Source organism: Lepidochelys kempii, chromosome 12 (assembly GCF_965140285.1).
Source record: "Lepidochelys kempii isolate rLepKem1 chromosome 12, rLepKem1.hap1, whole genome shotgun sequence".
NCBI lineage: Eukaryota > Metazoa > Chordata > Testudines > Cheloniidae > Lepidochelys > Lepidochelys kempii.
Window position 1 is genome coordinate 1,354,783 of NC_136391.1, and position 13,221 is coordinate 1,368,003.

Genomic DNA, 13,221 nt, shown 5'->3' on the forward strand with positions numbered 1-13,221 from the left:
CCACGGCCGCGAGCACCGGCGGGCGCTCTAGCCGATCCCCCTTGAGTCTGTAGCTCGGGCGCGAATCGCGGAGGGCGCTCTAGCCTGCGTTGTCACGTCTCTCTGGTGCTGAGTGGCTAGCTTGGAACCGGCGGCGCCGGCCGACAGCATGTCGGCCTCGGAGGAGTATTCCTCCGCCGAAGACGAGGACTATGTGCCCTCAGGTGGGGCGGGGAGCCTCCGCGCACAGCGCCCCGGCTTTGGGGAGCTGCACTGGTGGGGGAGGGGCATTGGGGGCTATGATGGCAGAGGGAGGGGTGTGGGGGGCTGCGCTGGGGCATAGGGGGCTGTGATGGCAGAGGGAGGGGCGTGGGGGGCTGCGCTGGGGCATTGGGGCTGTGATGGCAGAGGGAGGGGTGGGGGGGCTGCGCTGGAGGGGAGGGGCATTGGGGGCTATGATGGCAGAGGGAGGGGTGTGGGGGGCTGCACTGGGGCATTGGGGGCTGTGATGGCAGAGGGAGGGGCGTGGGGGGCTGCGCTGGGGCATTGGGGCTGTGATGGCAGAGGGAGGCGTGGGGGGCTGCGCTGGAGGGGAGGGGCATTGGGGGCTATGATGGCAGAGGGAGGGGTGTGGGGGGCTGCGCTGGGGCATTGGGGCTGTGATGGCAGAGGGAGGCGTGGGGGGCTGCGCTGGAGGGGAGGGGCATTGGGGGCTATGATGGCAGAGGGAGGGGTGTGGGGGGCTGCGCTGGGGCATTGGGGCTGTGATGGCAGAGGGAGGGGCGTGGGGGGCTGCACTGGGGCATTGGGGGCTGTGATGGCAGAGGGAGGGCTGGGGGGGCTGCGCGGGAGGGGCATTGGGGGCTATGATGGCAGAGGGAGGGGCGTGGGGGGCTGCGCTGGAGGGGAGGGGCATTGGGGATGCGATGGCAGAGGAAGGGGTGGGGGGGCTGCGCTGGAGGGGAGGGGCATTGGGGGCTGCGATGGCAGAGGGAGGGGCGTGGGGGGCTGCACTGGGGCATTGGGGGCTGTGATGGCAGAGGGAGGGGCGTGGGGGGCTGTGCTGGGGCATTGGGGCTGTGATGGCAGAGGGAGGGCTGGGGGGGCTGCGCTGGAGGGGAGGGGCATTGGGGGCTATGATGGCAGAGGGAGGGGCGTGGGGGGTTTCCCTGGGGCATTGGGGGCTGTGATGGCAGAGGGAGGGGCGTGGGGGCCTGCGCTGGGGCATTGGGGCTGTGATGGCAGAGGGAAGGGCGTGGGGGGCTGCGCTGGGGCATTGGGGGCTGCGATGGCAGTGGAAGGGGTGGGGGGGCTGCGCTGGGGCATTGGGGGCTGCGATGGCAGAGGGAGGGGCGTGGGGGGCTGCGCTGGGGCATTGGGGCTGCGATGGCAGAGGGAGGGGTGGGGGGGCTGCGCTGGAGGGGAGGGGCATTGGGGGCTATGATGGCAGAGGGAGGGGCGTGGGGGGTGCACTGGGGCATTGGGGGCTGTGATGGCAGAGGGAGGGGTGGGGGGGCTGCGCTGGAGGGGAGGGGCATTGGGGGCTATGATGGCAGAGGGAGGGGTGTGGGGGGCTGCGCTGGGGCATTAGGGGCTGTGATGGCAGAGGGAGGGGCGTGGGGGCCTGCACTGGGGCATTGGGGGCTGTGATGGCAGAGGGAGGGGTGTGGGGGGCTGCGCTGGGGCATTGGGGCTGTGATGGCAGAGGGAGGCGTGGGGGGCTGCGCTGGAGGGGAGGGGCATTGGGGGCTATGATGGCAGAGGGAGGGGCGTGGGGGGCTTCGCTGGGGCATTGGGGGCTGTGATGGCAGAGGGAGGGGCGTGGGGGCCTGCGCTGGGGCATTGGGGCTGTGATGGCAGAGGGAAGGGCGTGGGGGGCTGCGCTGGGGCATTGGGGGCTGCAATGGCAGTGGAAGGGGTGGGGGGGCTGCGCTGGGGCATTGGGGGCTGCGATGGCAGAGGGAGGGGTGGGGGGGCTGCGCTGGAGGGGAGGGGCATTGGGGGCTATGATGGCAGAGGGAGGGGCGTGGGGGGTGCGCTGGGGCATTGGGGGCTGTGATGGCAGAGGGAGGGGTGGGGGGGCTGCGCTGGAGGGGAGGGGCATTGGGGCCTATGATGGCAGAGGGAGGGGCGTGGGGGGGTGCGCTGGGGCCTTGGGGGCTGTGATGGCAGAGGGAGGGGCATGGGGGGCTGCGCTGGGGCATTGGGGGCTGTGATGGCAGAGGGAGGAGAGTAGGGGGCGCATTGGGAGGCTGTGGGGGCTGTACTGGGGGCCCCGAGGGCAGCTTTTGCTGGAGTAATAACAATAACTTAGCTCTTATCCAGGCCTTCTTGTGGGTAGATCCCGGAGAGCTTTATAAAGGAGGCCAGTAGCTCGTTGTGTTCAAGTAGCTACATGAGACCTGCCACAATCCCAAACCGCGGCCCAGAGCGCTTTCTGCTAGCCGAGGAGGGCCAGATGGACTCCTGGCTGCTGCAAAGGGTGTTATTCTGTTGCTCTGTTCTTGGCCAGCCTCAGATTTTTTAGACCTCCAGTTATTGCCTTCAGCACCTCTTTGCTGCTGGTCATAACTCTTCGGAGCAGCTGCAGAGTGAAATTGGCTTGTTTCTAGTCAGTTTTCACTGTTGCCCAGGGCATTCTGAATAGCCTCTATGAATCAGTTTCATTCTGCAGTTGCCCAAGGAAGCTCTGAGCACCAGTAGAGGTAGTCTTCTCTGCGGACTCAGGCAGGTATCACTGCATCATTACACTTGGTTCGCATCCGGAAGGATTTCTTGGCAACCATAGTGGCTAGAAACTTACTTTTTTAAAAACAAAAGCTCCGATTGTGCCGAGTGAGGGTGTACACCAATAATGAGATCTGCAGACAGCGTGCAGAGCATCACCTGCAACTCCAAGGTGAACTAGTCTCCATGTGCATCAGCATTTATACTGTGGTAGCACCAAATAAGCTGATTTTTTAGGGATTGTCCATCTGGATGAGATGTCTGTCACCCCCTGCCCTGTAACTTGGAGATGCCTTGGTGCCGTGCGGCTGTGGTTCAGATCCCTGACTTTAAGCATATGGTCTCACCTTGGTCCTCACCAATCTTGTTACTTCTGGCAGGGTGACCCCAACAGCTTGGAGTCTCCCCAAATCCATCTTCCAAGAGTTCTTAATTACCAGATACTCAGACCATTCTCCTGTGGTTCACCAGTTCTGAAGGTGTGAAACCAGCCCTCTAGTTATCAGTTCATTTTGGTGTATATGCTTCACACAGTTTGCACACCAGAACCTGCATGGGATAAAATTAAAACCAAAAGTTTATAGAATCATAGAATATCAGGGTTGGAAGGGACCTCAGGAGGTCATCTAGTCCAACCCCCTGCTTAAAGCAGGACCAATCGCCAACTAAATCATCCCAGCCAGGGCTTTGTGAAGCCTGACCTTAAAAACCTCTAAGGAAGGAGATTCCACCACCTCTAGGTAACCCATTCCAGTGCTTCACCACCCTCCTAGTGAAAAGGTTTTTCCTAATATCCAACCTAAACCTCCCCCACTGCAACTTGAGACCATTACTCTTCATTCTGTCATCTGCTACCACTGAGAACAGTCTAGATCCATCCTCTTTGGAACCCCCTTTCAGGTAGTTGAAAGCAGCTATCAAATCCCCCCTCATTCTTCTCTTCTGCAGACTAAATAATCCCAGTTCCCTCAGCCTCTCCTCATAAGTCATGTGTTCCAGTCCCCTAATCATTTTTGTTGCCCTCTGCTGGACTCATTCCAATTTATCCACATCCTTCTTGTAGTGTGGGGCCCAAAACTGGACATAGTACTCCAGATGAGGCCTCACCAATGTCGAATAGAGGGGAATGATCATGTCCCTCGATCTGCTTGCAGTGCTCCTACTTATACAGTCCAAAATGCCATTAGCCTTCTTGATAACAAGGGCACACTGCTGACTCATATCCAGCGTCTTGTCCACTGTAATCCCTAGGTCCTTTTCTGCAGAACTGCTGCCTAGCCACTCGGTCCCTAGTCTGTAGCAGTGCATGGGATTCTTCCGTCCTAAGTGCAGGACTCTGCACTTGTCCTTGTTGAACCTCATCAGATTTCTTTTGGCTCAGTCCTCTAATTTGTCTAGGTCCCGCTGTATCCTATCCCTACCCTCCAGCGTATCTACCACTCCTCCCAGTTTAGTGTCATCTGCAGACTTGCTGAGGGTGCAATCCACACCATCCTCTAGATCATTAATGAAGATTTTGAACAAAATCGGCTCCAGGACTGACCCTTGGGGCACTCTGCTTGATACCGGCTGCCAACTAGACATGGAGCCATTGATCGCTACCCTTTGAGCCCGACAATCTAGCCAGCTTTCTATCCACCTTAGAGTCCATTCATCCAGCCCATATTTCTTTAACTTGCTGACAAGAATACTTTGGGAGACCGTATCAAAAGCTTTGCTAAAGTCAAGGAATAACACGTCCACTTGCTTTCCCCTCATTCACAGAGCCAGTTATCTCATCATAGAAGGCAATTAGGTTAATTGGGCATGACTTGCCCTTGGTGGATCCATGCTGACTGTTCCTGATCACTTTCCTCTCTTCTAAGGGCTTCAGAACTGATTCCTTGAGGACCTGCTCCATGATTTTTCCAGGGACTGAGGTGAGGCTGACTGGCCTGTAGTTCCCCAGATCCTCCTCCTTCCCTTTTTTAAAGATGGGCCCTACATTAGCCTCTTTCCAGTCATTCCACCTCCTCCGATTGCCATGAGTTTTCAAACATAATGGCCAATGGCTCTGCAGTCACATCCGCCAACTCCTTTAGCACCCTCGGATGCAGCGCATGCGGCCCCATGGACTTGTGCTCGTCCAGCTTTTCTAAATAGTCCCGAACCATTTCTTTCTCCACAGAGGGCTGGTCACCTCCTCCCCATGCTGTGCTGCCCAGTGCAGTAGTCTTGGAGCTGACCTTGTTCGTGAAGACAGAGGCAAAAAAAGCATTGAGTACATAAGCTTTTTCCACATCCTCTGTCACAAAGTTGCCTCCCTCATTCAGTAAGGGGCCCACACTTTCCTTGGCTTTCTTCTTGTTGCCAACATACCTGAAGAAACCCTTCTTGTTACTCTTAACATCCCTTGCTAGCTGCAACTCCAGGTGTGATTTGGCCTTCCTGATTTCACTCCTGCATGCCTGAGCAATATTTTTATACTTTTCCTTGGTCATTTGTCCAATCTTCCACTTCTTGTAAGCTTCTTTTTTGTATTTAAGATCAGCAAGGATTTCACTGTGAAGTCAAGCTGGTCGCCTGCCATATTTACTATTCTTTCTACACATCGGGATGGTGTGTTCCTGCAACCTCAATAAGGATTCTTTAAAATACAGCCAGCTCTCCAGGACTCCTTTCCCCTCATGTTATTCTCTCAGGGGATCCTGCCCATCAGTTCCCTGAGGGAGTCAAAGTTTATTGAGTAGAAAACCTACAGACTCCAAGATGAACTAGTAAGGGAAAGCAAACATGCACAAGTTATAAAGAAAATAAACATATAGATGCAACCCTCAGGCTTTATACTTTTCTATTGTATAGAATCCCTTGTCTAATACAAGTTACTTATTGTCTTTTAATAGCTTTCTGGCGCTCCCACTAAGCTGTAGGGGGGATCTCGGGTTCATGGGTAGCTTCCCGTTGAGAAGCTGTGCCTCAGTTTCTAGATGATCAGCCTCCCTTCCAAGCCTCTTTTTAAAAGGCTTTTTCCTTTGTTTAATTCTCCTGGGTCTGGTCTACACTACAGAGTTAGGTCAACAAAGGCAGTTTACATCAACCTAACTCTGGAAGTGTCTACACTAAAATTTTACTCCCACCGACATAACTGCCCCACACCACTGACTTAACTCCTCCAGCGATTTAGAGTCAAGGTTGGTGTAGTTAGGTTGACACAGTGTCGGTGCAGACACTGTGTTGCTTACATCGACTGTTACTGGCTTTCAGAAGCCATCCCACAGTGCCCCATACTGTGACAGTACAATTGACATACACCACCAACACAATGAGGAAAGTGTGGGCACACACAGCAGATGTAATTACTGCAGCAGCTGTATGCCAATGTAAATTAGATCAACTTAATTTTGTAGTGTAGACATGCCTTTAGATTATGATTGACTCATGGTTATTCAGACTGGGGAAATTCCCTCTTGACATGATACCTGGGGATGTCTCATTGTCTTTCCATTAACTCAAATGGTCCATCATTGTCTTTTCCTGGGCTGGATAATGAATGGGTTTTTGCAGTGGTTTAATGTAAACAACTTGTTTGGGAGGTGCTCCTCCCTGCTTGACTGCTACACCACTTTGCTGTGATTTGCAGCTGAAGCTTATGAGTCCAGTTTTCTATATACATAAATATATAAATTAATCACAATGGTCTGTTACGTATCTAATAATGACTATTAGGTTAGAACTTTCCAAACTCTCATAAGAGATCTTACTTGATGTATTTATATAATATGATGACGAAGTATGCAAACAGTCGGTTTAATGGCTTATATTTTGGATTTAAACTTTCTGTTCTCACCTTGGTGTGTCTGGACATTGATTATCACATAGGCCAACTACGCTGAGGCCCAATTATGCTAGGTGCTGTGCAAACATAGTAAATGTTAGAGTCTAAAAGACAAGTCCTAACAGGTTAAGACAAACAAGTGGCATGAGCACTTCCCTCTGAAGCCTGACTTCTAAGGAAGCCTTTGAACACAGTATGCCTATAGCTTGTTTCACCAGCATGCTTTCAGTGAGCAGGCCAAGGAGAAGGTTCCACTGGCAAGACTTGGATGTGCCATATACTTATGATTCTAATTTTGGCAAATGGGTTGTTTGAAATCATTTTTTCCTGTGGCAAGAGCAGAATCGTCTTTGTTTTCCTTTGTTTCTTGGGTGATTGTGGGTCCTGCTGCTGTGTGGTTCCAGGTGAGGAGTACAGTGAAGATGATGTGAGCGAGTTGGTCAAGGAAGACGAGGATGAGGAGAAACCATACAAAGAAAAAGGCAAAAAAAGTTCCAAAGGCACTGTGTGCAGGTAAATGCCAAATCCATCCCACCTTAATGGGATCATAACTGGTCTGTCAGTGGCTTCACTGCTAAGCCACTGGGATCAGCTGCAGTCGCCCTCCCTTACTTCAGTTATGAAAATGCGGTGTAGTTTAAGCTTTGCTCTTTGGTTAGTATTAAAGGTTACCTGCAAAGACAGTACAAAAAGTGCCAAACTTATAAGGGAAGATTCTAAAAGAGCATTATCTCTGTTCTTCAGACAGATGTAGAGACAGAGGTTAGATGATTCGCCCTAGGCCGTGCTGGAAGTCAGTGTCAGAGCCAGGAATAGAGCCCAGTTCCTGACTTCCAGGTCCAGGCTCTTTCCTCTAGAACAGTGGCTCTCAACGTTTCCAGACTACTGTACCCCTTTCAGGACGCTGATTTATCTTCTGTACCTCAAGTTTCACCTCACTTAAAAACTACTTGCTTACAAAATCAGACATAAAAATACAAAAGTGTCACATGATACTATTACTGAAAAATTGCTGACTTTCTCATTTTCGCCATATAATTATAAAAGAAATCAGTTGGAGTATAAATATTGTACTTACATTTTAGTGTATTGTATAGAGAGCAGTGTAAATAGGTCATTGTATGAAATTTTAGTTAGTACTGACTTCACTAGTGCTTTTTATGTAGCCTGCTGTAAAACTAGGCAAATCTCTAGATGAGTTGATATACTCCCTGGAAGACTTCTGCATACTCCCAGGGGTACGCATGGTTGAGAACCACTGCTCTAGAATGCTAACTTCCTTACCCAAGTTTTCCAGCCTTTGTAGCATCGGCTTTTGCCATATAATGGAGCATTTAAAGAGATTCTTTGAACCTTGCCCTTCAACTTTCTGACCGGTGTGGGGTTCTGGCTCAGTGTCTCCCCTTGAAGGTAAATGGAAGCCTCATGGTGAGAATCCAGCAGTCTGTAAATACAGAATCGTTAAGTCACTTCACCCATGCTCATGTTTCTACTGGTGAGGCTTTGCCCTATCTCAGCATTTCTGTTGTCATCTGTTCCCAGGAAAAGGGAGAGAGGAGGCCTCTTGTTAGTGCCAGGGGAAAGAGAGGAATCAAAGGATCAACAAAGTGACAGTGAGGAAAAAGAGGAGGCCGACAGTCTAAGGCAGGTGAAAGGAAGCAGAGCGGAGGAGGAGGAGAAAAAGAAGAAAGAGGATGCTCTGTGGGCCAGTTTCCTCAGTGATGTGGGGCAGAAATCTAAAGCACCGGCTGCTGCTCAGCTGACCAGTCCACAGACTAATAAGGTAATGGAGAAACCTGGCTGGGGCAGTTTTTATTATATTGAGTGGGGGAAAGAATCCAGAGGGTTAAAATCTGCAGATGGTGATGAATAGTTGTAGTTAGTATTGAGTGTTGGGTTGAACAGCAAAACAATGGATTCCTCCTATCCCGAATGTGGCCTTGTAAGGCATGGGTGTCAGAAATGGGGTTGAGCTCTTGTCACAAGGTACAAGGCCTATCTCCTCACTGGCTTTGGCATGGACGCTCCATCTAGCCTGTTGCACTGGCTAAGAGTGGTGAAGTCCTGGCTAAACCCTTCAGTATGGTGGTGGGATGGGACGGTCTGGTCCAGCATGGGAAGGAGGGGAACTGGAGCTGCCAGCTGCCAATGGCTTGTCCGGTTCCTGTTAAATGTTGGGCAGGTTGACTCCCTCTACCGTGGGCTGCACACAGCTGCAAATGGCAAGTGTAATTTGCATGAATACTTCTAGTGCAGCACTGTTCCTCTTTGGTTATGTGTGCATTTCAAAAAAGGAAGATAGGAGGAGGGGAAATACGGGGTGTAAACAGGGGCGGCTCTACAAATTTTGCCTCCTCAAGCAGTTGGTGCCAAATTGCCGCTGCCGCAAGAGCGGCAGAGCTGCCACTGAATTGCCGCCCCCTCCCCTCCCCTCTCCCCCGAAGAGCGTCCAAAAGCTGCCGCGGGACACAGACTGCTGCCCCACTCTCAATGCCGCCCCAAGCATCTGCTTGGAAAGTTGGTGCCTGGAGCTGGCCCTGGGTGTAAAACATACCAATATCCTTCACTTCCCCCTGCAATCTAGGGTGTCCTGAAGATGCCACATGTTTGGATTGTCACTCTGAATGAAAGGGGATCTCATCTCTGTGACGGGTTGGATCACGGAAACCCCTGGGGCTGCCACCTGATGTGCCAAGAATACTTCTGCCCCTGCTTTCCCTGTCAGTTTGGGACTCCAGCACCCTGTCTTGTTGAGCCAGACACACCAGTCTGCTCCAGCACAGACCCAGGGTCTGAACCATGTGCCCCAAAGCTGCAGACTTAACTGAAAACAGCTTAAGAAATGTTCCTGTCTTTGACACTCAGATGCCCAACTCCCAGTGGGGTCCAAACCCCAAATAAATCTGTTTTACCCTGTATAAAGCTTATACAGGGTAAACTCATAAATTGTTTGCCCTCTGTAACACTGATAGAGAGATATACGCAGCTGTTTGCACCCCCCCCCAGGTATTAATATATACTCTGGCTTAATTAATAAGTAAAAAGTGATTTTATTAAATACAGAAAGTAGGATTTAAGTGATTCCAAGTAGTAACAGAACAAAGTGAATTACCAAGCAAAATAAAATAGAACACGCAAGTCTATGTCTAATACAGTAAGAACCCTGAATACAGGTAGAAACCTCACCCTTAGAGGAATTCCAGTAAGCTTCCTTTTACAGACTATACTCCTTCTAGTCTGGGTCCAGCAATCACTCACACCCCCTGTAGCTATTGTCCTTTGTTCCAGTTTCTTTCAGGTATCCTTGGGGGTGGAGAGGCTATGCAAAGTTCAGCTCCAAGATGGAGTTTTGGAGTCACGTGGGCAAGTCACCTGTCCATGCTTGATTCAGAACTTATAGGTGGCAGCCATGGTTCACATGCTTCCTTGAACGTCCTCAGGTAGACTTCTTATGTGGATTGGAGCCTTACAAGATTCATTGCCCTTTAAGTGTTTCTTGATTGGGTACCTAATTTGCACATTCCTTTCTCAAGAAGCTGACCAAATAAATGCTCTACTAAGGCTGCCTAGAAATCAAGCCAGTATTCATAACGTCGAATACAAAAATGATACATGCATACAAATAGGATTAATAGATTCAGTAGATCATAACCTTTACATAGATATGTTACAGGGCATATGTAGCATAAAACATATTCCAGTTATGTCATTCATATATATATATATATATATATTCATAAGCATATTTTCATGGGGCACCATCACAATCTCCCTGCTGCCTTTCTTCAGGGTGGTGCTTTTTAACGTAAACTGCTTGGTTGTGTAGTCTCCGACCCAACTGTCCTCTCCATGGCAGAAGTCTGACATTATAAAGTCCATTGATCTTGGATCCTTTGGTCAGGATATACTTTGTGTAAACATTTCAGCACAAGAACCTGAATGTGAAACTAACTAGAACTAATATTAACGTAATGAAATTGACTAATCCAAGTGGTTTGGCACTTCCTGGTAGCTGGTCACATGGAGCTAGCTCCACCTGGCTTTCAGCTGCTAAATTGCAATACAAAAATCCTAAAATACATTATTTTCCTAATGTCACTTTTTCATGTACTTGAAGACAATAGGAATGAACAGGAGTCAGTGAGGGCACAGTTTGCCCCCAGAACCTTAAGTAGAAGTGGTGGTGAGTGAGAGGAAGGAACCCAGATTGACTCTCAGATCACAGTGTGAGTGTACAGGGCTGGCAACTAGAAAAAACATTTGTAAACTTGAGTATACGTGCGCTGGAGTCATTGAGAGACACTAAACACTGATCCCCACAAGGCCATTTATACAGAGCCACCCTTCAGAATACAGCTGCATCTGAAGGCTGCAAAATGGCTTCAGTTGTATAATCCTTCGTTTTCATTTGCTCATAACTTTTAGAAAAAAAATCTCCAGTTGGGTTGAAATCTTCATGCTTGGCCTCCCCCCAAAGGTAAAGTAGTGCCTGTTGAACATTTGAGTCTCTTACATTCAGGATTGTTTTAAAAATAAGATGGTGAAAAAAAAAATACACTATTCTGATCGCTGCTTTTTTGCAGGCTCATTGCTAAATAATGGCTGGACTTTGAAAGTTCCGCATGCAGTTAATTCTCAGTGTAGAGCCTGGGCTAGATTTGGGAAATCTTGATTTAGGATTTCTTAAAGTCATGTCTGCTTTTAAATGTATGGCACGTGTACAGTGGATAGAAAACAAAGTTTTACAGGTGTGCTTGAAAAGTTTGCAGTTGTCATTTGTGTGCACCATTGTAAATTGCAGTTGTTCCTGACTAGGGGGAAGTGCCTGACCAGAAGCTGACCCACTACCTGGTAGCTAACAATCTGGCGACTTCTTTAAAATGAATTATAATAATTAGCTAAGGCAATTAAATGCAAAAACCAGTGTTTATATAAGGATGAGAAATCAGTCATCAGAAAATTCTCAAGAGCTCTACTGCAACAGGAAAGTAACCATTTTGTATAGATGTATTTTCTCTTTGTTTTTCCTGTTTAAAAGCAAACTTTAGTACATTGCTTTTAGTTGATGAAAGGTTATGGGACAGGTGAGTGTAATTTGGTAGTAGAAAGCTTAATTTGGAATTTCCAGATGCTTGCCTACTTTCTGAACTTTATACTGATGCTAGTTTTTGCATTCGGTCCCATAAAAGACAGCCCTGGGATTCTTTGGGCTTTTCTGCTGGGTGTGCAGAAAAGTTTGAGGTTCCAATCCTGGCCCTGCAATGAGGGTTAGAATCCAAGTGGCGAATTTAAATCTGGCAGCTGAGCCACTAGTCTCCTTTGCCGTTATTGTGGGTGACTTGCTCTTCGATAGTGACCAGTGGAGTCAGGATCTGAGCTGTAAAGCCAGTGCCACCTGACTGATGGGGTGGTCCATAGGCCACTTGACATAATTAGGTGGTCTCACTGCAGGATTCAGTTTCTTTGATTTGTTATTGCTGTGTTTCTCAGACTACAGCGGAGAAGAGTTCGAGCAAACTCCAGGAAGAAGCAAAAGAGACAGAGAAGCCAAAAGACATGGCAAAAGTGACAATCACCAAAGTGTTTGATTTTGCAGGTGAAGAGGTCAGGTGAGTTTGCCTTGAGCTGGTATGTCCAAGTTATTGTATGTTGCCTTTGGAAAATGAGTGGCTAGAACATCTGTCTTCCTGCTAAAATGTTGGTGGTGCAGAACAGTGCTAGATGCTCCTTCTGTTCTCACTGTGCAGTTCTAGTTCCATAACTGACCATGGACAACTCTTGTAATGCAAATTGTACTGCAGTCCACTGTGGCTCTAATTTCAGATTAGCAGCCGTGTTAGTCTGTCTCCGCAAAAAGAACAGGAGGACTTGTGGCACCTTAGAGACTAACAACTTTATTTGAGCATAAGCTTTCGTGGGCTACAGCTCACTTCATCAGATGCATAGAATGGAACATATAGTAAGAAGATATATAGATAGATAGATAGATATAGATATATACACACATACAGAGAATATGAAAAGGTGGAGTAAGGCTAATTAATTAAGATGAGCTATATCAGCAGGAGAAAAAAATTTTTGTAGTGATAATCAAGATGGCCCATTTAGACAGTTGGCAAGAAGGTGTGAGGATACTTAACATGAGGAAATAGATTCATTATGTGTAATGACCCAGCCACTCCCAGTCTCTGTTCAAACCCAAGTTAATAGTATCTAGTTTGCATATTAATTCAAGCTCAGCAGTTTCTTGTTGGAGTTTGTTTTTGAAGCTTTTCTGTTGCAAAATTGCCACCTTTAAGTCTGTTACTGAGTGTCCAGAGAGCTTGAAGTGTTCTCCTACCGGTTTTTGAATGATATGATTCCTGATGTCAGATTTGTGTCCATTTATTCTTTTGCGTAGAGACTGTCCGGTTTGGCCAAAGTATATGGCAGAGGGGCATTGCTGGCACATGATGGCATATAGCACATTGGTAGACATGCAGGTGAACGAGCCCCTGATGGCATGGCTAATGTGATTAGGTCATATGATGGTGTCACTTTAATAAATATATGGACAGAGTTGGCATTGGGTTTTGTTGCAAAGATAGGTTCCTGGGTTAGTGTTTTTGGTGTGTGGTTGCTGGTGAGTATTTGCTTCAGGTTGGGGGGCTGTCTGCAAGCGAGGACTGGTCTGTCTCCCAAGATCTGTGAGAGAGAGGGGG

At 48.8% G+C, this 13,221-nt stretch overlaps 1 protein-coding gene across 3 annotated transcripts in view; it reads left to right on the top strand.

Annotated features, from left to right (window-relative positions):
• Positions 1–13,221, top strand: part of CFDP1 (craniofacial development protein 1) — a 127,612-nt gene that overhangs the window by 1,607 nt on the left and 112,784 nt on the right. The window contains exons 1-4 of one of the 3 annotated variants that reach the window (XM_073307050.2): positions 11–203; positions 6,925–7,033; positions 8,063–8,303; positions 12,011–12,129. In XM_073307050.2, coding sequence (XP_073163151.1) covers positions 149–203; positions 6,925–7,033; positions 8,063–8,303; positions 12,011–12,129 — 524 coding nt within the window. In that variant the 5' untranslated portion in view covers positions 11–148. Of the gene's footprint in view, positions 1–10; positions 204–6,924; positions 7,034–8,062; positions 8,304–12,010; positions 12,130–13,221 lie in introns of those variants that run through there. The other 2 variants (XM_073307048.2, XM_073307049.2) reach the window with 2 other exon arrangements.